The sequence below is a fragment of the Mesocricetus auratus genome, unplaced genomic scaffold (assembly GCF_017639785.1).
Source record: "Mesocricetus auratus isolate SY011 unplaced genomic scaffold, BCM_Maur_2.0 Super-Scaffold_100691, whole genome shotgun sequence".
In the NCBI taxonomy this organism is placed as follows: domain Eukaryota; kingdom Metazoa; phylum Chordata; class Mammalia; order Rodentia; family Cricetidae; genus Mesocricetus; species Mesocricetus auratus.
Genome location: NW_024429267.1, coordinates 60,162,496 through 60,188,609, shown reverse-complemented (window position 1 = coordinate 60,188,609; position 26,114 = coordinate 60,162,496). Strand labels below are relative to the sequence as shown.

Here is a 26,114-nt window from a genome sequence, read left to right as displayed (position 1 = left end):
AAACGCATCAGCAGTTCCATGTGTAGGGAAAGATGCTGCCTATTCCTTTTCTTTCGAAGTCTCTTCTATTCTCCTCTGGATTTTTACTTATTTTCCTGATAAGTTATGCTAGATCACATGCCCAGTCATCCTTCCCACAAGAAAAAGAAAGGAGCCATTTTGTGAGGACTCCAAGAAGCTTGTAAGAAACATGGTCCACTGGGTGGGGAAGGAAAATTCCAGAGCTTTGTCTGAGTGTCCTCTAAGTGCCCAGTGTTAATGAGCCAGGATCAGCCCTTCCCCATGTCCCTGAATTCCTTTCACATCACTGGTCAAAGGATCCTTATCCATCTGTATCTCTACTTGGTTTGATATATTAGATTCTTGGGTTTATTTATTAGTCCCCTAAATGTATAAGAAGCCATGGTAAACACATATCCTACAACCTGCTCAGTGTCCTTCTGACCGTCTTAGAAACTCACAAAGAATCCTGCCATGCCAAGGAGGGAATGGAAGACTGAGCTTAATTCAAGCATAGCAAGACATGGGTCACTAGTTGTGCTTCTTAGAGGTGGATCCAACCTAAAAGAAGATTGATAAAACAAAAACAACCTTGCCTTTTTTTTTTTTTTGCTTTACCCATAAATCTAGGCATACATAGGAAGTGATTTACCCAGAATTTCCCACCCAGGCTAGGCAGACATGCACCTGAAAGCCCTTACTTTGAGGCTTTTCAGAAGGCAGGGTGACCCTGAGTCTGAGATTCTCCTGCCAAAGCAACCAAGAACACATCCTTAAATTATGCTGCATGTCAATAGGTAAAGAAGATTGGCTTAACCAATTAGAATTTATGAAGAATGCACTAAATCCCATCAGTACTTCTGTTGCATTTATTGTGGGGACTTTGTCCCATGCACTACTTTCTACCTATGGACATGCCTAGCCAGGCTTCCCTCAGTTCCCATCCTGAAAACCCAGTTCTGCCCCCAAGCGCTGAACTAATTTCCCTTCAGAGATACTATAGATCTTGTAAGCGACTCGTCTTCCTGCTTTTCTCAGGATTCCAGAAAGCTCAGAGTCAAATCTGGCTCAAATACTGAACAGAGAGACTCACACACTGTGTGGACTCCTCCAGCCTTTCTTAGAGACAGAGGGGCTGGAGGAGGATGGAAAGGAGAAACTGAGGAAGCAAGTTCATGGTGGCAACAGATACGGGCAGCTACGTCCCATTCTGCCTTCCTCCAGACCCTGCTCAGAGCCGCCTGCAGCTCTCAGCAGCTGTGGACACAGCCTAAACACCAAAGACGTAAGGTGTTTGTGGGAGTGGTTGTCTGCCCTGCCATCCCTGCCTCTCCAGCAGTCTCACTCTGTCCCTGGATGCCCACAGGTGGTCTACTTCACCGCATCAATGCCTTACTGCGTACTTATCATCTACCTGGTCCGTGGCCTTACACTCCATGGAGCCACCAATGGCCTGATGTACATGTTCACACCTAAGGTATGGCTGTAAGGGAAGGATGACTGTCCCTTCCTGGGATGCCTGGGAGGAAAGAGAAAGGGGGTACGAGCTGTAATCAGCAGGGCTGGTGTGAGCCCAAGACTGGGCTAAAAGCTATGGATATCCTCGAGGCCTGAACTTCTTTCTCAGACAGGTCATCCCAAGCCCTGTACCTTCTGGAAGTTAGATTCTCTGTACCCCCTCCTGCTGCCCTCACTGCCCCGATGACCAATGCCTGTTCCTTCTTTCTGGTCTCCCTGCTCCAGTTCTCACCCTAGGGACCATGGGCATCTCTCCAGTCATCTTGCTTATCTGTTCCCATATTTCCTTATACCTTTTCCCTCTAGGCTGCCATGGTCCCCTCTTTAATTTTTTATTTCCAGTCACCCTAACCAGTGTTCTTCAGTGAGAATGCTATTGCATTTGGAGTAGGGCACATTCTTTGCTTAACAAATCTTGTGGCTAGAATTAGATGACTGTAGCCCCTTTAAAAGTGTACGCACTTGTTGCCTTAAATGTCAGTGCTGGAGTCACCTCAGATTGACTCCACATCCAGGTCTCATCACCTAAATTTCTGTGTGTCCAGACCAGTGCTGTGTCTGGCTGATGGTTGAGAGGTTTTATGTGTTGTGGACTATTAGACCAGACAATATTCAATTGCACTCTCCATGGGTAGGGTGCCATAGAGGGTATGAGAGGAAAATTGCAGAGTAGTTTACCTGCCAGGGAATAACTGGAGACAGTCTGGGACAGGGACCTAGCTCCAGCCCCAAGCCATCCTGACTGCCTGTGTGTTGGAAGTAATTTCTTCTCCATCTCTGAGCTGTAAAGAGAAACCTTTTCCTTGAGAGAAGCCTTCCCGCCAGCCTGGTTCTAGAGCCGCATCAGTCCTAAATAAACACACAGGAGGCTATATTAATTATGAAGCTGTTGGCCTTGCTTGTTTCTTACTGGCTAGCTCTGACTTAAGTAATTACCCCATAATTGTTAATCTAAGTATGTCTCTTACCGGAGAAGTTTCCGGGCTTCCTACCCCATGGCGTTACATCTCGACTCCCTGTGTTTCTCCTACCTAGAGTCCTTCTGGACTCCTAGTCCCTCCTATCTTGGTTCCCTATTGGCTCAACGGTGCTTTATTGACATAATCACAGGACATCCCACATCATCTCCTCTTTTCTGTCTAAACAAAAAGAAAGGTCTTAACTTTAACATAGTCAAATTATATATAACAGAACAGTTATCAAGTAAGAACATAGTTACAATATTTTGTCTATCAACATTTAGCAAGATTTAAAGAAAATATCATCTATCTCATTCTTGTGAGTCCAAAGTCCTATATGTAGCTTATGTTTTATCATAACTAAGGAAAACTATAACTATAACTATCTGTCTTCAACTCCATCAAAGACCACAGAAGGATAATATATAAACACTAGAAATGACAGAGACATCTTGCCACCTGGACAGTCACCCAAAGTTCCTCTGTAATGTTGGGGCATCCATCTTCAGCCCATAGGCCACAGTGTGTCTGGAACACTTCTCAGCAAAGCAGGAAATTTCAAACTGTCCATCTGCATTGGCAGTCTGTCAGTCATTTTTCATTGTCCTGCAGAAAGTCTCGTAGACTCTTCCATGAAGCAGGAACCCTGTAAGACTGAGTTCAGCAGTCACTTTCCTATGGGTCCTGCATGTCCAGATTATACAACAACAGTCAAGCAGTACAGGCAAGAGCAGTTTCTTGCCCAAATGGCTAATCTTGCCATGTTAAAAGCAAACTCCATAACAAGTTTCTTCGATGCCCATCTTCCTCTCAGACGAAATCGGTGCTGCCAGGAGCAGACATTTCTCATTGTCAAGAAAAACCCTAAACCATTTTAAATGCCATTTTCTGAAGGTCTTTGAGAGGTTTGGAGAGTGTCTATCCATCTCAAATATATTTTTGTATATCTAGAAAACCTAACTTACCTAACTATAAATTCTATTATAAGTAACTATCTATAGTCTGTATTCAATTAAGTATTACATTTTAAAAGATCTGTATAAGCACAATACTTAATCAAGAGGAGAAATATACACATCACAAAATTGACCTTGAATTTGTATCAATAAATGAAAAACCATACCCATACCATAATTCCCCCTTTTTACCATTAAAAGGAGATTGGTTGTGATCATTAACCAATTATAAACAATCCTATTTAAATGAAAACAAAGATTTATAAACAAGATGGGAATTAGGACGTCACTCATTCCAAACTGCTTCGTGCTGGAAGGGGGCACTGTTCATACCATGGGGATCATGACAAAACTCAGAAGCCTATATAAGTCCTTATTTCCAGGGTCTGTGAAGCTCCATCATCTTAGCTGTCTCAATTGTTGAAACACCTGGCTCACTGCTTCTGGGGGGTCTTGGTTCATCAAACCACAGAAGCCTGGAAGGACTCCTCAGCTTTTCATTTTCTGTAGAAGCATAAATAAAATCTCCTTTCCCAAGTAACATATCCTTATACTTAAATTTTGAAGTCAAGGCATTTTCAAAAGATAGAAGTTGAATTAATTCAGCAGCATTTATAATCAAGTGTACTTTAGCAGTTGTTCCTTCCTGAGCAATCAAAAAACTGAAAAACACAATAGTGTACAGTATCCAGTATGTGGCTTATTTATTTATCTATTATTACTTTATTTATTTTACTTTTATTTATTTTTCTCTGAGACAGGGTTTCTCTTTGGAAATCCGCCTGCCTCTGCCTCTGGAGTAAATCCTACCTGCGTGCGCCACCACAATGCCAGCTTTTGTATTTATTTACCACTTTGCTGTTTCATTTTCTCTCTCAATCTCACGTATATTTTTAAACACACTGTAAACCTTTAGAGGTTTTGTTCATCCAAGTCTGACTTTACTGTAAATCTTTATGTTTTTCTGGCCACGTGTCTTATCTGTAAAACTGTGGCTGTTTTAAACTGCCGGGGTTTTTTTTTTTTTTTTTGGTTTTTTGTTTTTGTTTTTTTTGTTTTCCCAAGATGTCGGGCATAAGCATGACTCCAGCTGCCGGCTTGGAGATGTGGTCACTGCCACTTCCAGCTGTACGTACAACTTTTAAATCGTTAGCAAATCCTCTTAAAAGAACCTTGTTGCCTTTTTTTTTCTTTTAATGCCGAGTCAGGAAGACTAACTTAAGCCAGCCTCGAGTGTCTGCTTGCTGCTAACAAAACAGAGCCCACCTGAGAAAATGCTGCTACCAAAAATCTGTGCTTCTCTCCATTCTTCTGTTTCTAAAATTCCTTTAAAGCTTTTGTCATTCTACGTGGAAATTCAACCCCACTCCTGGTACCATTTGTAAAGGGAAGCTTTTTCCTTGAGAGAAGCCTTCCCGACAGCCTGGTTCTAGAGCCGCATCAGTCCTAAATAAACACACAGGAGGCTATATTAATTATGAAGCTGTTGGCCTTGCTTGTTTCTTACTGGCTAGCTCTGACTTAAGTAATTACCCCATAATTGTTAATCTAAGTATGTCTCTTACCGGAGAAGTTTCTGGGCTTCCTACCCCATGGCGTTACATCTCGACTCCCTGTGTTTCTCCTACCCAGAGTCCTTCTGGACTCCTAGTCCCTCCTATCTTGGTTCCCTATTGGCTCAACGGTGCTTTATTGACATAATCACAGGACCTCCCACATCACTGAGCCACCATCTCCTGGGAGGGAGAGTTTGGGATTAGAGCTCAGGATTCCTCAGCCCTATCCCTACTGGCTTTCTAGATGGAACAGCTAGCCAACCCCAAGGCCTGGATCAATGCAGCCACGCAGATCTTCTTCTCACTGGGCTTGGGTTTTGGCAGCCTGATTGCCTTTGCCAGCTACAATGAACCCTCCAACAACTGCCAGAAACACGCCATCATTGTGTCCATCATCAACAGCTCCACCTCCATATTTGCCAGCATTGTGACCTTCTCCATCTATGGCTTCAAGGCCACCTTCAACTATGAAAACTGCTTAAAAAAGTGAGTCTAAGTTGTCCCTCAGACCCCTGGGCATCAAGAGGGAAGGCAAGGCTCCAAAGCTCTGAGCTGGAAGGGTGACTGGGAAAAACTGGGCTCCCAGAAGTCAAGGGATATAATAAAGACACCAGTATTGAGGTCTACAATGTGTGATTCAGTTCTCTTTTCTCAACTAGCTAATTGCTGCCTGCTACCAGCACTAGACTCTGAGGGTCCAAAAAGTTAAGTCCTGCTTTGCAGGGAGCAGGCAGTTTAAGGTAGTCATTGAACTTAGCAGAAAGGGGCATTCAGAAAAAAAAAAAAAAAGAAATGTTAGTGGCTTTGTCCCATTCCTCAACTCCTCATCTCAAGTGTAAGCAAGACCTTTCTAGCCAAGTCTCAGAGACTACAGTTTACTGTCTTTGGCTTCCCTCAAAACATCTGAGAGAGGACAATCTCTCAGATGCTAAGATGTCCAGCAGGGTGGCCACTTACACAAGTAGTCATCTCTAAACCAGGACTGAAATTAATGGAAGTCAGTATACATCCAAATCATTTAATTTGCACTGTGATATAAAATTAGGTTTAATAGTTCTAAGCCAAATTTAGTGGTGCATGCCTTTAATCTCACCATTCTGGAGGCAGAGGCAAGTGAATCTCTAAGTTTGAGACTAGACTGGTCTACATAACAAATTCCAAGATAGCCGAGGTTGTATAGTGAAACCCTGTCTGAAAATAAGTAAATATTTTTAAGTGTTTCTAAATTTATTTCTAAGCAGTTCCTCAATGGCATTAGCTACATTCAAGTGTTGCACCAACAATGGGTACTAATCTGGTTATGAAGTATTGAGCACTTCCAGCATCCCACCCAGTTGCATCAGAGGCCACTTATCCAGATGTCAAGTAGCCTTCTGAGAGGGAGTTTCTGTCCTTATCTCTTCTGCACAGGCATCCAGAGTTGCCCTTCCTATCAACTTCCCTCACTGAAGAGGGAAGAGGAAAGAGGCTGCCCACATTCCTCCCAGATTTTAGAGTCAATGACCTTTTAGTCATGAATGTCAAGAAGACGGTTTGCTCTGCAGGGTGATTCTGCTGCTGACCAATTCTTTTGACCTTGAAGATGGCTTTCTGACAGCCAGCAACCTGGAGGAGGTGAAAGACTACCTGGCATCTACCTACCCAAGCAAGTACAGTGAAGTGTTCCCGCACATTAGAAACTGCAGCTTGGAATCAGAGCTGGACACGGTGAGAGGCCTGGGAAGGGTGGGGACCACCTCTCTTCACACAGTCCATGGAGACAGGAAACTGAATTGTTTCCCCTGCAACAGTGATAAGAGAGACTGGACTCCTGTTCTCCCAGCTGCTACTAGGAACCCTTTTCATTGGAAATCTCTCCTAGAGTCTGAGTTTTCCCTCCTTTTCCTCATCTCTTTTGAAATTTCAAAAACTTGGGAAAGGCAAAGGCTTACTACTGCTAGCAACTTGAAGAGGAAAGGGTTTATTTGACTTACACTTTCATATTGCTGTTCATCACTGAAGGAAGTCAGGACAGGAATTCAAACAGGGTAGAAACCGGGAAGTAGGAGCTGATGCAGAAGCCATGGAGGGGAGCTACTTAAGGCTTGCTAAACCTGCTTTATTTATAGAACCCAGGACCACCAGCCTAGGGATGGCACCGCCCACAATGGACTGGGCCCTCCCCCAGCAATCATTAATCAAGAAACGCCCGGCTGCCTTGTGTCTTTTTAAACAAATGTCTATGCCAGTCATTTATCCATTTTTAAATTGGACTCTTTGCTATTCAGTTGTTTGAGCTCTAAATAAAATAGAAATAAGGAAATGAGAGATATTTGCAATAAAAATGTGAAATGCTAATGAAAGACTTCAGGATGACACCAGAGAAGGAAAGATATTCTGTGCTCATGGACTAGAAGACATCTTAGTTAATTTTCTGTCCCTGGAGATGCTATGCACACAAGGCAACTTATCAAAGAAAGCATTTAATTGAGGGTTTGTTTACAGTTTCAAAAGTGAGTCTATGACCATCAGCATGGCAGCAGGGAGGCAGGCAGAGTGCTGGAGAAGGGACTGAAAGCTTATATCTGGGGGAAGGGTGGGGGGTAGTAGGAGGCAATGGGAGATGGGAGAGAGGAGAAAGATTGGGTCTAGTCTGAGCTACCTCAGTGACATACTCCCTTCAACAACTGTGAAACAAGGATCCAAATACATGAGCCTATGGGGGCCATTCTCATTTGAACCACCACAAGATAATAATTATTATTATTTTAAGTGTCCATACTACCCAAGGCAGTTTACAGATTCAATGCAATCCTTACCAATAATATTATTCATAGAAACAGAAAAAACATCCTAAAATCTACATGAAACTATAGAAGACTCAGAATAGCCAAAGTAATGGAGTAAAAAGAACAAAACTGAAGTCATATTAATACCTGATTTTTAAGGCCATCTACAAAGTGTCTGGTATTGGCTTGAGAAAAGATAAGGAGACAAGTAAAAGATACTAGGGAACCCAGAAAACCATGTGGTTTCTGTCAAAGACACCAAGAAAACACACTGGAAAGCTGTCTTATCAATTACTGGTGCTAGGTCCCCATCTCTCATGCTACACAAAACTTCAAAAGTGTGAAAAGTCTAAGAGGAAACAGAGGGAACACTTGAAGACATGGGTTTGTGTAAGTTTGTTTTTGGATAAGACCCCAAAACTGGCAGCAGAAGTAAAAACAAGTAGGATTATATCAAAGAAAGAACTTTCTGTGCAGTAAAAGAAATAGTCAATAGCACAAAGAAAATATTTAGGAACCCACACACACACATTCACAGAATAAGGGGAAGATTTTAAATAAATAATACTGTTTTGTTAGCAGTTGTATATAGGAATGAGTATTCCTGGAAGATAATGTTTCCCATTCAAGAATTTCACTGAGACCTGTCCATCATAATACATGTGGAACTTGATCCACTCATTTTAAGTGCTGTATTTATTTGAATTGCACAGTTCAAACAGTATGATTGTTCAAACAATATATATATATCATCAGCAATCCGTCTTCCTTCTGGGATGAATGTGATTTTTCTCCCAAGCCCTAAACTGTGGTTTATGGCTGACTCTACAGGTGCCTGTGGGAGAAGGAGCTTTTGTATTCCAAAACAGGTTAGACCAGATTATCTTCCCTGGAGGTTGCCCCCACTGCTAGCTATAAGCCCTCTCTCTGATTGGGATCACATTTTCTGGTGTTAGCATTCGAGGCTCTGGGGAGTGGAGACTGTGCAGGGGCACAACACTTAATTTGTCTTTCCTGCTGGCGACACTGCTGACTGATTTTCTGCCCATGACCCACCATTCCACCTGAGCGTATTTGCCTCTGAGTCTGAGTCAGCTTCGTTTCAGTCTTGGAGTCCTTTGTAGTTTTCAGGGCCATCGCTTGCCACATCGGTGGTGGAGGTGAGATTCCTGGGGCTTAGAGATTTAATAGTTCTGAATTTTCTGTTCTTCTGGCAGAGGGCTCTCTTCAAGGAATGGTTCCATTCCTTGTCCCGTCCTTGGAGGAGGTTCAGCCAGTGGCAAACCAAGTAACTGCCTCACAAAGCAATACAAATCAGCTCTAAGGTTTTTTGTTTGTTTAGGTTTTGTTGTTGCTGTTCAGTTCCTATAACCTTCGAGTCTTCCCTTTGTGGCCCCAGGGAAAGACTCCCCAACTCTTTTCTTGCTATTCTGGACAGTCCTCCGAGTTAGAGTCTGCCATTTCTTTTGTAAACCTAGCATTCAATAATTATAGACTTTTATATTTTCTTACTCTGTGTGTTGACTGTGGCCTCCTCTTGCCACCTCACTCTTGAGTTATAGATCAGGATTTTCTTTACGCTTCGTGGGGATATGGAAGAATGTTGTCTCTCCCTCCATCTGCAGTCTTTGGGATTGGATTTTGATTTAGTGTCATGCTTTCTCTCACTCACCTGTCAGCTAACTTCCTTTGTGAATGAATGCCTTTGCATATTTTCTGTTACATCGCCATTGGGAATAGTGTCTTTCTCCTTATTTCTATCATTGTTTATGTTGGTTGCAAAAGAAACACAAAAAATTTTGGATGTTAATCTTGTACCTAGAAATCTTGATGAGTTTCCTAATCAATTCTCACAGCGATGGATTGCTTCTTTTTCTCTATAAACTATCCTATTACCTGCAGATACAATTTTGCACATTTCTTTTCAATATTTGTATTTCAGCCCTTTTTATTGTTGTTTCACTATTGTTGTTTTTATTGGAGTCTCAAGCACAATTGTTTAAACTCCATGAAATTCAAAGTGTTAGGTGAACACATTGATGAGTTCTTAGATTTACTATTTTTGCGATCTGCTTCTAGAAAGACTAGGATAGAGGTTCTACGGCCCTGGCTTATTGATGAGATTGGGGAGTAGTTGGTTGGTTTGGGTATTTTGTTTTCTGGATTTACCATTCTAAGTCAGTCCATGGAGAGACACACTTTCATCCTGTTGCTTGTTGTTCTAGTTAGGGTCATAATTGCTATGATGAAATACCACAACCCAAAGCAAGTAGGGGAGGAAAGGGTTTATTTGGCTTACACTTCCATATTGCTGTTCATCCCTGAAGGAAGTCAGGAACTCAAACAAGATAGAATCCTGCAGACAAGAACTGATGTAGAGGCCATGGAGGGGTGCGGCTTACTGGCTTGTTCATGGCATGTTTGGCCTGCTATTTTACAGAACTCAGAACCACCAAGCCAAGGATGGCACCACTCACAATGGGCTACCGCCCCCCATCACTAATTAAGAAAATGCCCTGAAGCTTATGGAGGCATTTCTCAGTTGAGGTCCCCTCCTTTCAAATAACTCTAGTTTGTGTCAAGTTGACATAAAACTAACCAGCACTGCTTTTGATCCCTGATCCCTGCCTATGGCCTGACCTTCCATCCCTGCACAACTCAGACACCAAGACCCTAACACCCAGGTTTCAAGATCTAGATCCCACTTGGGCATCTATGAGGCCTGTTCTAAACTTTGGCATTCAGTTCCCTTCTTTTGGTTCTGACAGTTTTTCCTCACTTATTTTTGAGATTGGCTCTATGTCCAAGATGCTATAATTACTGATTTCTTTCCCCTGTTCCTTCCATTCTCTCTTTCTTATTTTCTTTCCTTTCTACTATATTCTCTGCTGTTTGAAATTTGGACTTTTATGTCTCCTTCCCGAAATCTTTCAATTAATGTTTAACTTAACACAGCTTAATGTTAGAGAGTATTTTTACTTCCCTTTCAAACAATGTAAGAATATTAAATCGCTTTCTCCTATCTTTCCTGTTTTTGCTTTTTTAAAGACAGAGGAATGATATTAAAATTCTGATCTTCCCACCTCTGCCTCCTGAGTGCTGGGATTAAAGGTGAATGCCAGACCTGGTTCCACTCTTCCATTTTAAATATGATTGTTAGGTAGTTCAGGTCTTTTAAGCCCATAACTTTCTAAACACCGCAAACTTAGGATGCACAAAGTCCTGAGATCAGTCCCTGTCCCTGGGGATGGACATGCGTGCACACGCACACACATACACATACACACACAAATTATTTGTTCAATATTCTTTTCTTGCATTCCAGCTGTCTTTGGGAGAGAGGGCTAACTTTAAAATACCTTCTCATGGGACTGAGGAGATGGTTCAGCAGTTAGAAAAGCTTGGTGTTCCTCTAGCAGACCTGAGTTTAGTTCCCAACACTCACATTGTCAAGTAGTTCCAGGTTATCTCCAGAGAATCCAATGTTTTCTTCTGGCCTTGTGGGCACCTGCACAGACATGGCACACAAACACACATGTACATTTACGTGTACACACACACATATAATATATATATGTACACATATATATGTAGTTGTATATATATGTGCATATATATATATACACACAACTAAATAAATCTTCTTTAAAAATATTGACCTATAAGACAAGTTTGTTTATTTGGGGGCAGGTTTGTGCTCAAGACAGAGAGTGTCTCTGTGTAACAGTCCTGGCTGTCCTGGAACTTGCTCTGTAGACCAGGCTGGCCTTGAACTCACAGAGATCTGCCTGCCTCTGCCTTCTGAGTGCTGAGATTAAAGGAGTGTACCATCATGCCTGTCAGGGCAAGTCTTAAGAACAGTAAACTTTGTTAGATTTTGCTTCCATATAAACATCTGTGTTTGGTCCCATCTGTTTGTCTGTTTCTTTCTCTCATTCTTTTTTCTTTGTTTGTTTTTTGAGACAGGGTTTCTCGGTGTAGTCTTGGTTCTCCTGGAACTCACTCTGTAGACCAGGCTGGCCTTAAACAGAGAGATCCACCTGCCTCTGCCTCCCGAGTACTGGGATTAAAGGCGTGTTCTACCACAGTCTGGCAATATATTATCATACTCTTTTTAAAAACTGTCTTATGTGTATTTTGTCTACATGCACCATGTGAATTCCCAGTGTCCATAGAAGTCAGAAAAGGCTGTCAAATCTCTGGAACCAGAGTTAGCCACTGTGTAAGCCACTGCGGGTACTAGGAATTGAACTCAGGTCCTTTGGAAGAGTAGCCAGCAAGTGCTCCTAACCACTGAACTACTTCTCCAGCACTTGGCCCCATTTCTTAAAGACCTTGTCCTAAGAGGACAGGTTTTACGTTCTCTCCACACTTTGATAATATTTGCCTTATAATTCCGGTTTTTGTTGTTGCTGGTGAACTTTTTGTTTTAAATTAAGTGTGTGTGTGTGTGTGTGTGTGTGTGTGCTACAGCACTTGTGTGGAGGTCAACTTTGTGGAATCAGTTCTCTCCTTCTGCCTTTTCATGTGTCCTAGAGATTGAATATAAGTTCAGACCTGCACTGCAAGGACCTTTGCTAACTAAACTCTCTTGTCTGCCCTTCTTTTATTTTTGTAAGTGGACAGTTCTTTCTCTGACTTCACTAAATATGTCCCTTTGTCTTTGGCTTCTTTAGTGAATTTAGTGTGGATGTGTTTTTATTACCTAATCCAGGCCTGAGCCTAAATAATAGTAAACCTGCTGGATTTATGAATATATGATTTCTTCTCAGTTTTGGCAAGTTCATATATATTACTTCTTAACTATTGCTTCTGTTTCTGTCTGTTCTCCTTGAAGATCTTCATTTAGATCTATGTTAATCTTTTCCCTCCTATTCCACAGGTCTCATAACTTCATGCTCGCATATTACAATCTCCATGTCTGGCTGGTTGGCTGGTTTACTTTGTGCTTCCTTTTATGTTTTTAGAAGGGAATCTGTGGTGGTTTAATGAGAGTGTCCGAATAAGCTCATATGTTTAAATACTTGGTCCCCAGCAAGTTCTAAGAGGTGTGGTCCTTGTTGGAGTAGGTGTGTCACTGGGGGCGGTTATCTGTCTCTGCTTGCTACTTGAGAATAAGGATGTAGGGTCTCAGCTGCTGCCCCAGCGTCATGCCTGCCTGCTGCTATGCGTCCCCCATGCTGATCATGGATTTTAACCTTCTGCAACCATGAGCCCCAGATTAAACACTTTCTTTTTCTCAAGTTGCCTTGGTCATAGTGTTTTGTGGTGGTACTAAGGAGTGGGCTATTGCTGTGACAGGCAGGCCATGCTGCTGTTTGAAGGAATATGGAAGACTTTGGGACATTGGATTAGGAAAGGTGTCGGATGCTGTAAGCAGGGCTGAATGGATCATCCTAATAGGAGCTTGGAGGACAGCAGTGTTGAGATCAATGAGGGCTATGGATGCTCAGGCTCGCTCAGAGGGCAGCAATATCATTGGCAGTGTTAGAAACTATTCTTGTGGTGCTTTGACAAAGAATGGGATGTTTTCTGCCTGAGGCCAAATTAAAACATTTGGACTAATTTTATTGGCAGAGGAGATTTCAAAACAGCCTAATATTAACTCTGTTGCATGGTTATTAGTAATCACTTTTATGTGGGGCTAAAATGAAAAATAATAAACAGGGCAAAAAGAAACACAAAATGTACAGTTTGGGGAGGGAAAAAAAGCACCAAGAAATTTAATGTCTCTACTGAAAGAGATAAGGAGAGGCCTGATGTGAAATGGAATAAAAGGAGTGTTATCTTCTGGGCTAGACCCCACCCGGTTAATCCTACAATTTGTAAACAGGAAATGCCTAAGGAATGTTCTCTCTCTAAAAAGTTGCAATGGGGAAAATATTATGCAAATATAATTAAAGAAGGGGAACAGGTTCCAACTCAAATGGCTGAACTTGGGAGCATTGGCCAGGTGGTTCCTGCTTTAGAGTCCTGAAGGATACAGGAGTAAAGGAGTTGTGGAATCCTCCTCTGCAGTTAAGAAAAAGCCTCTGAGGCCATGTGTGTGGCAGGAGCATCCCTGCAAGGAAGCCCAGAGAAACCATACATGACGTTATGAAAATGAAGCCTGGATTGTGTTGGAGACCTCAAGATGATTGAGATGCTAGAATCACACGAGATATCTGCAGAAGAGTGGAACCAAGCCAAGAGAGAAAGATACATGTTGCAGCCAGCAGCACTGGAAGGGAAGAGTTACCTAAGAGTCCATTGACAGTTGATATAGAGCTACAGATCTTGGAGTTTGCCCTCCTGGATTTCCATCTTGCCTATTGGCAGCAGATATAGAGCTACAAGATTTGAAGTTTGCCCTGCCAGATTTCTGTCTTGCCTTGGTCCAGTATTTTCTCACTATATTCCCATTCCTCCCTTTTGGAATGACAGTGTATATTCTGTGCTGTTTTATATTGAAAGTATGTGATTTGCTTTGTGATTTTTACAAGGAGTTACCATTAAGATGTTGCCTAGAGTCTCAGAAGAAACTTTCAATTTTGGACTTTAAAATAGTGTTCAGACGGGCTGGAGGGATAGATAGCTCAGCCGTTAAAGGCTAGGCTCACAACCAAAAAATAGTGTTCAGACTATGAAAGACTATGGGGACTTTTAGAGTTGGACTAAAGTCATTTCACATTATGATATGGCCACAAGCCTATGACCCTCAATGAGTAGAATGTAGTGGCTTGAATGAGAATAGCCCCCAGTAAACTCATATGTTTGAATACTTGGTCCTCAGTTTCTGGAGCTGTTTGGGAAGGATTAAGAGGTGTGGCCTCATTGGAGGAGGTATGAAAATGGCAGTGGGCTTGAGGTTTCAAAAGCCTGGGCCACTCCCAATTAGCTCCCTCTGCCTCCTATTTGCAGAAAGGGATATAAGTTCTCATGTGTCAACACCATGCCTGCCCTCCTGCTACCATGCTTTCCTCATGATGGTCATGGACTCCAACCCTCTGCAACCATGCACCCCAAATTAAACGCCTTCTTTTCTGTGGTCTTGGTCATGACATTTTGTCACAACAACAGAAAAGTAAGTAAGACAGAATCTAATAGCAAGTCACTTTTATAGACCTTAATTGGTTTGATTCTGTAGTTAGAAAGCATACCAGGCAAAATGAAGTTCAGCATGTTCTACCCTCACATGTGCAGGTTATATACATATCAAAAGAAAATGATGTATAGAAAGTGGAAATGGGGGGGGTGTGCTGGAGAGATGGCTCAGCGGTTCCGAGCACTGGCTGCTCTTACAGAGGACCTGGGTTCAATTCCCAGCACCCACATGGCAGCTCACACTGTCTGTAACTCAAGCTCCAGAGGATCTGACACACACACATGTGGACATACATGCAGGCAAAACATCAATGTACATAAAATAAAATTGTAAAAAAGAAAATGGAAATGAAGTATGCAGACTGCTCAGTTGGGTTAAACTTGTATTTGCTTTCTTTGGTCCTTGTTTTAAGCAGTTGGATGTCTGGTTGGCAGAAGTTGGGCTGATGTGATTGTCTGAGACTCAGCAGTTTGATATAAAGACTGAAGTCTGTTACACATCAAGTCAGGTTAAGGTTCATCGTGTACAAAGATACTATTAGTTCAGTTTAAGTGCATCTTTAGGTCAAACTACATTCCATTGAACAGAGTTTACCCTGAGATATACTTCCGTGTCCACTAATTCTCTCTTCAGCCATATCTAATCTAATATTAACACTATAGTGACCTTTTAAACCAATAATTATGCTGACCATTGAAAACTCTATTTTTTAAAGTTATTGATTCCAATTGTTTATGATATGATGCTTTCGGTGATAGCCATGGCAGGGAAGTGAGATCAGAATGCCCCAGTAGGAAGTATTTTAACACTGACATTGTTTAGAATTGATGGCTCCTGGTAATAATAGTGAAATCATTGCTGTGTGACATGTAATATTCATTTAAAATTTTCAGTGTCATCTTATCTTTATCTGTTCCTAAGGCCAACTATTCCCACTGTGCTTATGCCATTAAGCTTATTTACATTTTTGTATTAGTCAATACACAATTTTTGATGCTATAACCAAATACCTAATAAGAAGAAACTAGCAGGGTCCTGGGTGGGGTGCTTATTTAGCATCCTGGAGTGAGAGGGTCCAACCTATCATGGTGGAGAAGGGCTCATGACAATAGAATCTTGAGGCTGCACCAGGAAGCAAAGAACAGGCAGGAAGTAACAGCAGGCTATAAAATCTCAAGACACCCAATGATCTACTTCCTCCACTGAGAGTCCAATGATAATATTATTTATGATTTATTAATGCTTGCCTGAGGATACAGAAAGAAAAGCCAGCTACAAGCTATAGAAGTCAGGCAATGGGGATATATACCTTTAATCCCAGCAACCATACTAACTATCCAGGCAGTGGTGGCACACACCTTTAATTCCAGGCCTCAGGATGGATCCCTGTGAGTTCAAGGTCACCCAGGGTTACACTAGAGTGAATCAGTCTAAAAGATGAGCAGAGCTCATGCCTTTAATCCCAGTTCTAGAGAGGTCTATAAAAGATGGAAGCCCAGTGCCCCAGGCTGCTTTCTGAGATTTAATCTCTAGCTACCTTGAGGAGAGGCAGCAGTGTGAGGCCTGTTGGACAGCTTGTGGAGATAGGATCGCCCCTTTCAGACTGAGGTAGAGGTAAGAGCTAGTGGCTGTCTGCTTTGCTTCTCTGGCCTGCAGCTTGAAGCTTAAACCCCAATATCTGTCTCTGGGTTTTTATGTTTGGTGTTACAGTCACACACACCTCTAAGAGTGCAGCAACTGGGGACATACTGTTCAAACACATGAGCCTGTGGAGGATATTTCACATTCAAACTATCACATTCCACCCCTTGTTCCCCCCTGACTCAGGTGTATAACTGGCGTCTTTCAATTACCCTCAGGCTGTCCAGGGCACAGGCCTGGCCTTCATTGTCTACACGGAGGCCATTAAAAACATGGAAGTGTCCCAGCTGTGGTCAGTCCTCTACTTCTTCATGCTGCTGATGCTGGGTATGGGAAGCATGCTTGGAAACACAGCGGCCATCCTCACCCCTCTGACTGACAGCAAGGTCATCTCCAGCTACCTGCCCAAGGAGGCCATTTCAGGTCAGGACCCCAGGCAGTGGAGGCAGGGCAGGGGTGGGTGTGGAAATGCAAGACAGTCAGTGGAGGGGTTTAATTAGGAGCCGTGTGCTTCTAGAGACAACTGCAGGAGGGCTGTAGGAGTGTAGCCGTGTGCTCCTGCTACAGTGCGATTTTCAGCTCCGGGAGCTGGGCTAAGAACTCACTGCAGCCTCACTTGGGTAAGCTGGTCTTGGAGCTGTATGGATATGTCATGTGGACCGCAGTGACCCATTTTTAATTTCACCACCATACCACTCAGCCAGGATCATGTAGCCACCTCTGCCTCTGATGGTTCTATGTCCAGGACTGATGAAAAAGCGCCACATTTGATCACACGTTCTGGCCATCCAGTGGGAAGTGTCCCCTTCCCCTTTCCTCAGAGCCTTGGTATCTTTTCTGAAATCGGGTGTCTGTGGTCCACAGTACATGTGCATACAGCTCCCATTCCAGCACTTAATGCTCTCCTGAGGGGAGCCTCTCAGGACATTCACTGTCTGACACTATACAGTATGGCAATCCAAAGGTCAGGGCCACTATAAATTCAAACACAGCACGGAAAGCCTTAGGGAGTCAGAAGAAAACTTGGAAATATTGGTGGCTTAAGGCCAGAGCTCAAATACTGACTCTGCCATGTTGTGCTATGGGGAGTTACTTGACATCACTAAACCTTGGCATCCTGGTATAAAAGGGATTCCTGGATACTACCTTAGAGGCTTAATCTGGTCAGATACATGACCAGAGAGCCTGGCATGTGATAGGACCTATGTAAACTGTAGTTTCTTCCTAAACCAATCCTTATCTGGGACCCCACACCATATTTAAGCCTTCCTCTAGGTCCACTTCCCATAGTCTCTGGGGCCAAGTTGTTGGTGTCTTCAGCATCCCCAGACTTTCAGCCATCATGATGTCCCCCAAAGAGCAACACCCTGACCGTTGGTTTTATTCCTGCTCTTAAAATCCCCTGCAAAGCAGCTCCTACAGCTCGTGTGGGTGAACTCACCCTCCAAACCACACCCAGGGATAGATGGTTCTTGTTGACACCGGATATGGGATGAAAGGCAGGGAGACTGAGAGAGATGAACGGTGATCTTGTGTTCCAGGGCTGGTGTGCCTCATCAGCTGTGCCATCGGCATGGTGTTCACCATGGAGGCTGGGAACTACTGGTTTGACATCTTCAATGACTACGCAGCCACACTGTCCCTGCTGCTCATTGTACTGGTGGAGACCATAGCTGTGTGCTATGTATATGGGCTAAAGAGGTAAGGAGTCCTCCAGATGCTACAGTAGGGGGTGGGGGGAAGATAAGCTTCAGGGTTACACTCAGGAGAAAATCGTCTTTCCCCGGTGGACATGCTTGTTCTTCTTTGTCAGTTTCTTCTTTGCTCCCAGATCTTAGCTCTCTCTTGCTTCCTCGGTTTGCCTGCATCCAACATTTTCTTTCCTTTTCCTGTTGTTTTGTTTTGTATCCTGATGTGTTTCTCTGTTAGCCCTGCCATATTCATGGCTTTCTGGGCGGGGACTCAGTCTCCAGGACTAGATTCTGTCATCTACCATCAACACCAGAACTTTTCAAGAACCCTGACCAGAGTCCTTTTCGAAAAGTCAGATGTGTCAGATTTCTGCCTAGGTGCCGTGGCCAGCACTGGGATGTTTTGGTCTCCCAGGTGATGGAATACATGTCTGGGGTCAATGCTACTAATTAAGACAGCCTTCAAGCCTGGGCATTATCACATCATTTGGGGGTCTCGTGAAAACTGGACTACTGCCTGCCAGAGGTTTTGGTTGAGGAGATCTGGGTTGAGGTCCAAGTACTCAGACATTCCTTGGTGTTCTGGACTACTCGTTGTTGAGACCGACAAGTGGAGAATTTGATTTTCCAGTTTTCCTTCAAGCAACAGCAGCAGCAGCGACAAAGAGCCCTTGGGAAACTCAGGCCCTCCAGTCACCCTGCCCTGCTGAGTGAGGTCACATAAGGGATTCAGAGGCACACTACAAGTGCTGTCTGGATGTGATCTGGGTCAAAGACCTATGCTGTGCCATCCCCTCCTCTTCCTTGGATTTTTCTAATGATCTAAACTGGTTTGGGCTTAGGTAAAACCAGCCATGACGCTGTAAATGGTAGGCTGTCCATTGAGAAACATTCCCCACGGTCTCTTGAAGAGCCAGGCTCTCATGACACACTGAAGCGTCTCCAGTGGCCAACTGTTTCAGTAGATAAGTTAGGTTATCACCACATTGGTAGCTTCCCCCCCAAGGACTCAGTCTTGAAAATGCTTGGGAACCTAAAAGAGGGGTTATAATTTGTGGCATTCCCAAACCGACGTGGGATTTTATCCTTTATTCTTATGCACCCCCTCAGCTTATGACGTTTTCAAGCCCTTAAAGATAGCGTGATCAGTTTCTGGATTACCCAGTGTGAAGAGGTTTAAATGGTCACCTAGAAAATAGCAGTTGTCTGGGAGAAAGGGACTGGTCAGGAAGAAGATGTGCCAGAGTAGAAGAAAGTTAAAGAGAGGCCTGAGCCTCAGCTCCCTAGGATGACTGAAGAGGAAGCACAGTTATATCCCTGGTGGAAAGTGATGGGAAGGAGAGAGAAACGAAGGGAGCCTTGCAGGTCTGTTGTGATCCAGACAAGGACCAGGAAGACATCGCCATCTAGTGGCCTCCAGAATCCAACACCCTCTGCAGCAGCCCGCTAACTCCCCTGCCTTTCTCTATTCGAAGTGAACAGGGGAGGAACGAGAGGTGTGCATGGCACTTTCTGACCTTCGTCCTCGCGTTCTCGTTGCACGTTCACGGTGGGGAGCTAGAGGCCAGCTCAGGCAGATGTAGAAAGCAGCAGAACCAAACACGGACACCGTAGAGCAGACCTGGAGGCAGGTGGCGGTGCCGCAGCTGCTGACAAAGGCATCTTATCCGGCCCCAGCCCCCCTCCCAGTGAGCAGATTTCAAGGCCCTGGTCTGAGGTTCCCTGGCCACCCAGGCTCTGAGAGCCACAATCATATCCCATCAGAGCCCTGTCCTGCAGCCTCCGTCCTAAAACATAGATAGGCTGCTTGGGCTCCTAAGCGCTGAAGTGCTTTTATACTTCCGCATGTGTATCAGTAACCTATAGGGCTGGCCATCAAATCCATTGCAAATGAGTGCCTCAGCACTGTCACTGCGTGTGGGCAAGAGAGCCAAGTAAGACAAAGGAGAAAGCTAGAATATGACCACAAGGGCGGCCTCTAGTTTCAGCTTAGGCTCTCCCGAGCACAGAGTAACTATTCTAAGACCATCTCTAGGGGGCAGTAAGGAATACTTGGAACCATCACTAGTGGGTAGAGAGGGAATGTCACCTAGCCCTGTGGACTGAGAGGACTGACGTTCCCCTCCCCCAGGCACCCTGTTCCCACTTTCTCTGGGAACTAGCCCGTGATCCACACCTGGGGACCTCTGAAGGCCAACACCAGAGAGACGATGACCCACGACCCCTTCTTTATTGGCCATCCTCCTTCAGACAGCCTCGGCCCTGTTCCCTTCACCTCAACACCTCCCCCAGGAAAGGATCAGATGGGTTGGGGCACGTTCAAACACCATCAGTAACCAGAAGAGCATCTTCCTAAGGGCAGAGGGGATGCAGACTGGAGCCCCTCCCTCCAGAACACGAACAAACCTAGGCTCTCTCCTTGTGGTCCAACAGATTTGGAAGTGACCTTCAGGCCATGACCGGCCGCACCCTCAACTGGTACTGGAAGGCCATGTGGGCGTTTGTGAGCCCAGTGCTCATCATCAGCCTCTTTGTCTTCTACCTGAGTGACTATATCCTCACAGGAACGCTACAGTACCAAGCCTGGGATGCCACTCAGGTACCTGATGTTCCCACAGGGCTGGGGAATAAGGCAGAGCCCATGAGGTCACTTCACAACACACGGAGCCGTTGCTGTGGTGTGAGGAGGTTACAGGTGACAGCACGGGAACTTCATCGAGATGTTTCAGGGATGCTCAGTCTAGTGCAGCAGAACTGGGCTGTGAGATTTTTAACCTTGATGTATGGAGAGTCACCCCACAGCACCCCAGTGGACCTTTCCCTAGAAGTACCGGTTCCTCTGGCATGCTACACTAGCCATATTTATACAGAACATTTCTACCGCTTCATAAAGTACTAGTCTGTACTAAAGGTTACATAGCATTTAGGGCCTCAGAATTAGGTACTAGGAAAATTGTTTCTATGGCATTCTTGGAGAGTTTCACATGTGATGTCTCATATGTGCTTGAAGAGGTCAGAATTATCTTTCTTCACGAAATATGGAGAAAATGGGTGTGGTTTCTCCGAAGACTTGCTGTGAATTGCAGGGTAGTGGAGCACCACAGTCCTCCTCTCATCTTCCCCTTGGTAGAAGGCTTGGGTGAACAGTTCTCTTGGACTTGGTGAGAGGGACCTTCCCCTGATGCTCAGTGTCTTCCTCCAGGGGCAGCTGGTGACCAAGGATTACCCCCCACATGCACTAGCTGTCATCGGTTTGCTGGTGGCTTCATCTATCATGTGCATCCCCCTGGTGGCCCTGGGGACTTTCATCAGGAATCGCCTCAAGAGGGGAGGCTCGTCCCCAGTGGCCTAGGAATGGACCTCCCAGAGACGGAAGTCAGCCACTCTGTTTCACAGTACTGCCTGCTGGTGGGAACTCCTTGGTTGGAGTGCTGGTCTGGGGCATCCTGAGTCTGTAAAGAGGATTAGGGATCCCGCTTAGATAAAGAAGGCTGTCTCGGGGAGGGGACCATATCCATTAGGAGAGGCCCTCCATTCTATGCCATCTGAAGGTAATACCTTGTAGCCTCTTGTCATCAGGGGTTAAGGCCAGTACTGAAGATCATTGTTTCCTTGACTCTAGAAAGTCCTAGAATTTAAGGTAAACTGTCATTAGAAACTTGACTGTAACTCTGAGGAGCTGAACAGCACTTCAGTTTTTCTTTTATTTTTTTTTTGTTTTTTGTTGTTGTTTTTTGTTTTGTTTTTTTCTTTTCTTTTTTAGGGGGGGTTTCTTTTCTTTTCTTTCTTTCTTTTTCTTTTTTTTTTTTTTTTTTGGTTTTTCGAGACTGGATTTCTCTGTGGCTTTGGACTATCCTGGCACTTGCTCTGTAGACCAGGCTGGCCTCAAACTCACAGAGATCCGCCTGCCTCTGCCTCCCGAGTGCTGGGATTAAAGGCGTGTGCCACCAACACCCAGCCTGGGTTTTTTTTTTCTTAAAAGAAAACAAAATACTAGAGGGTAATTGCTTCTCAACCAGTGTCAGAGACTTTTGAAGCGCCTAGGGTGACATATTAGAACCCTTTCCTTTAAAGTCTCAGTGGGTATGTAATTTTTGTGTTCCCTGACTACACTATAAATAATACCAAGATTTAGTGGCCACTAAAAGGAGGTCACTTTTCTCAGAATCTAAGGTTCCTGACAGTGGGCTGTGACAACCCTAGGCTGTACAGGGAATCTGAACAGACACCCCTGGGGTTCCAGTGTCTTCGCTCCCAACCACCTTCATTCACCTCTACACAGTAATTTTCTAAAATGTGTATAAATCACACAGAGCAGTGTATAGTTGAAAACACTCCATATTTATGGCTGTTATTCATCCATCATGTGAATTTGTCCGTTTTATTTTTTATCATAATAAAGTGGATCAAGGTTATCCAGGCTGAGAGTCCTTCCTGTACTAACAATCTTTGCTCTGCTGAGCACACGGAATTGAAGGACTTCTTTGGGTCCATCTGTGCAGACACCTTTGAAGACACTTAGACTTCACTTGGAACATCAGACAGAGATGTCCTTTCTTTCTTTTTCCCCAATGGCAAAAGTAGGCACTAGAAAGGTCTTTGGTGTGGTGGGTGGTAGTGGAGAAGAGAAAAATGTCTGGCTAAATGCTTGCTACATTGGCAGAGAACCAAAGTTAGGTTCCCAGGATCCATGTTGGGAAGCATACAGTGTCTGATAATTCCAGTTCCAGAGGATCCAACATCCTTTTCTATCCTTGTTTTTACTAGCATGTACATGTACACACATACATGAAACAAATACACAGAAACTAAAATAATATACATATCAAAAAAGGCAGATAGTGATGATGTCTTTCCAACAGTGAGTCTTTACTGTAGGACTATAACTTACAAATCTCTCTCTGTCTTAGCTGCCATCTTATCAACACTTTTCTTCATGCCTGGTTTCAAAATGATCACCGTACTTAAAATGTAAGAAGCAGCGTTTATTTACCTAAGTGTTTACTCCTGTTTTCTCATCAGATGGCTTTTAGGTTTGAACAGTGGATGCACCCCCATGATACCACAGCAGAGTCTATTCCTAAACTCTTAAGTGTCTGTACCCTCCTCTCAACCTCGATATAGTCATTGTCTGCACTTGGCAATTGCAGTCAAGGTCTCAATGTCATATACCCTCCAAGATGAAAAGAGGAAGATTGTCCTATATCATTATCCTATTACTTTTTCAGTGTGCCTATCATCTCTGCTGTCCCAAACACCTGGGAGTATTGAAAATTTCCAGTGTCCATGCTACTGGATTCAAGGGACCTCCATCAGAAAGCCTTGGGAGTGAGCTGCCATGTGGGTGCTAGGAATTGAACCCAAGTCCTATTTTGCTTTCACACCATTGTAGAGTCAGAAGACCCTAAGCTGAACAGGTCAGCCAGGGAGCTCTCCACATACAGTCAAATGCCACTTTCTCCATGGTGGCATAGCTTTACTTTGAGATCCTTTGGAGCTCATGTAGAACAAGCTGATTCTCAATAATTCTCTTGAGCTGGTACTAAGTCATATTACAGACAAATCTTTTGCTATTTCTAGGCACACAGTGGTTGGTGATTATGGAATTTGTCCACTTTCTCACCAATAGGCTGGAGAGAAAAGGGACATTCCATCTTTGTACACTTGATATTAACCATGAAACTTTCTGTTTATTCCAGAAACATAACCACCTTTGACTCAGATCTGAGACATAAGATGAAGAAATATTTGGTTTTTACCAGTTGTCACTGTGGATAAACTCAAAGCAAATGTCTATGGTTGTGCTTTTCCCTCATCTCCTGGTTGCAATTGCAGGCCTCTCTCTACACAAGATTTCTCCTCACTATGTGAACAGACTAATTTAGAAAATGAAAAGATAATATCAGACAGACTTCACATCAAAAACAGAAGAGCCACACGTGGTTGCAATGTGTGCCCGGATTCCCACTACTGGGGAAGCTAAGGTAAATAGATGCTAGCTCTATAATTCCAGGACTAGGCTACATAGTAGGGACCTGTTTCAAAAAATAAACAAGAAAACCCCGTAAGAAAGAGAAAGGAAGATCATTGTATAATGATAAAAGATCAATTATAATTTTTAAAAGATTATTCATACAAAATCTGTAGAATATACATTCTCATCAGCACACGGAGCTTCCCCCAAATAAATCATATCTTAGGGCACAAAACAAATCTCAAATAATATAGTAATTGTAATTAGAAGTCAACATGAAGCCGGGTGGTGAGATGCACCTGTAACCCACCTACTTGAGAGGCTAAAGCAGGAAGACCGAAGACCCAACCTACACAAGCAACTTAGCTATACCCCATCTCCAAAGGGGAGGCTGGAGCAATGGGTCAAGAGTTAAAAGTGCTGGCTGTTCTTGCAGAGAACCTGGATCCAGTTTCCAGCACCCAGATGGTGGTTCACAGTTATCCATAACCCCTGTTCCATATATATATATATGTGTGTGTGTGTGTGTGTGTGTGTGTGTGTGTGTGTGTATCATATACATGTATATGATGAAGATGATATAGATACACACCTACATGAGGGCAAAATACACACATAAAAATAAATCTTTTTTTTTGAAAGAGAAGAACTGCAACACCCCCCCCCCAAAAAAAATCCGTCAAGGTCTTGCAAACAGAGCTAAGGAGTTTGGACTTTCTCATACAGGGAAACTAGAAACTCTGATGATTAATTAACAGTGGACTCGCCAGGATGAGCAAATGATTGAAAATTGTATAACCTTCTTAGTTTGTAGGGTAAGACTATAGAACCTTGGCTAGAGCTGCCCCCCCCTTCTCTCCTTCCTCCAGAATTCTGGTGACACAGCTTGATAGTCTTTTGTACCCTGTTTCTGATAGGCACAGTGAAGTTCCCACCCACAGGCAGTCATCCATTAGCCAGAATGGCTTCCTGGGCACCCTCGGGTGGGGTTAAGCTAGACTGAATCCCCTGCGCTGGGAATCTGGACACCCCAGAGAACCGGGACTGATCCCCTTCGTTGAGATGATTTTTAAATAGAGTTATGACGGAGATCTGAGTGATGTGTGAATTATAAACCAGACACAATACTCAAAACTCACCATTTCTGATTGTTCGCTGTCCTTTACTGTCAGTTATGCTCTTGAGGCTACCTGTGGCATTGTATGTGCAAGGTGGGAACCCAAAATAATAGTGTCCCGTTGCACTTACTGAGCTGCACTGGTAGCTCAGGGTGTGCCATGGTGGGAGTGTTTATACTGTAGAAATCGACAGGCACGTATATCAGAGTTTTTCTGCCATTTGTAGCTGAACAGTTTCCAGTTCACCATCAGCCCCCGAGAGATGCAATCACATCTTTGTGAAATATTTCGCAGTAATCCTTAATAGCAGTCTGAGGATCCCAGAGACCCTGGCGATTGAGAGGCATGACACAGACAAAAGAGTGTGGCCAAAGGTCAGTGGGAGGGTGTGAACCGGTCACCTGTGAGCTTGAGACCCAGAGGGACGCACCAGCCAAGCAGGGAAGGCCCACACCAGGGCCTGACAGGACAGAAAGCTGATTCCAGAGTCCTAGAGACAGAACAGCAGAAGACATCGGGGCCTGGAGTCCAGAAGAGAGCACAGGAGTGGCCCCTTCCACGCTGGGAGATGGAATCACCTTCCGCACATGTGGTCTCCCTGCCAGAGGATGAGGGGCTGCAGGGTCAGCACCCAGGAAGACTGGGATCAGCAGAGTGTGCCCAGCCTGGGGTTGTGGAGAAGGTGCGGCCAAAGTGGGGCAACCCCCTGCAGTTCTTGCTCGCCTGCGTCTCCTACGCAGTGGGCCTGGGCAATGTGTGGCGCTTCCCCTATCTGTGCCAGATGTACGGCGGAGGTGAGTGCGGCGTGCATGAGCAGCCTGTCTGAGTAACCGAGTGCTTCGTGCCTCG

The 26,114-nt window shown here is 44.1% G+C and overlaps 2 protein-coding genes across 5 annotated transcripts in view; both read left to right on the top strand.

Moving 5' to 3' along the window:
• LOC101832223 (sodium- and chloride-dependent transporter XTRP3A) overlaps positions 1–21,935 on the top strand; it is a 37,965-nt gene extending 16,030 nt beyond the window's left edge. Inside the window, exons 5-11 of one of the 2 annotated variants that reach the window (XM_040740070.1) lie at positions 1,367–1,477; positions 5,234–5,475; positions 6,534–6,696; positions 16,701–16,905; positions 18,024–18,183; positions 20,607–20,772; positions 21,376–21,935. In XM_040740070.1, coding sequence (XP_040596004.1) covers positions 1,367–1,477; positions 5,234–5,475; positions 6,534–6,696; positions 16,701–16,905; positions 18,024–18,183; positions 20,607–20,772; positions 21,376–21,525 — 1,197 coding nt within the window. In that variant the 3' untranslated portion in view covers positions 21,526–21,935. The remainder of the gene's footprint in view (positions 1–1,366; positions 1,478–5,233; positions 5,476–6,533; positions 6,697–16,700; positions 16,906–18,023; positions 18,184–20,606; positions 20,773–21,375) is intronic. The other variant, XM_040740071.1, reaches the window with a different exon arrangement.
• Positions 21,936–22,042: 107 nt separating this feature from the next.
• Slc6a20 (solute carrier family 6 member 20) overlaps positions 22,043–26,114 on the top strand; it is a 41,249-nt gene continuing 37,177 nt past the window's right edge. The window contains exons 1-2 of one of the 3 annotated variants that reach the window (XM_040740408.1): positions 22,043–23,144; positions 23,873–24,157. Coding sequence is in view for 1 of the 3 variants with exons in the window: in XM_040740404.1 (XP_040596338.1) it covers positions 25,834–26,059 (226 nt within the window). In the remaining 2 variants the exon portion in view is untranslated. Of the gene's footprint in view, positions 24,158–24,758; positions 26,060–26,114 lie in introns of those variants that run through there. The other 2 variants (XM_040740407.1, XM_040740404.1) reach the window with 2 other exon arrangements.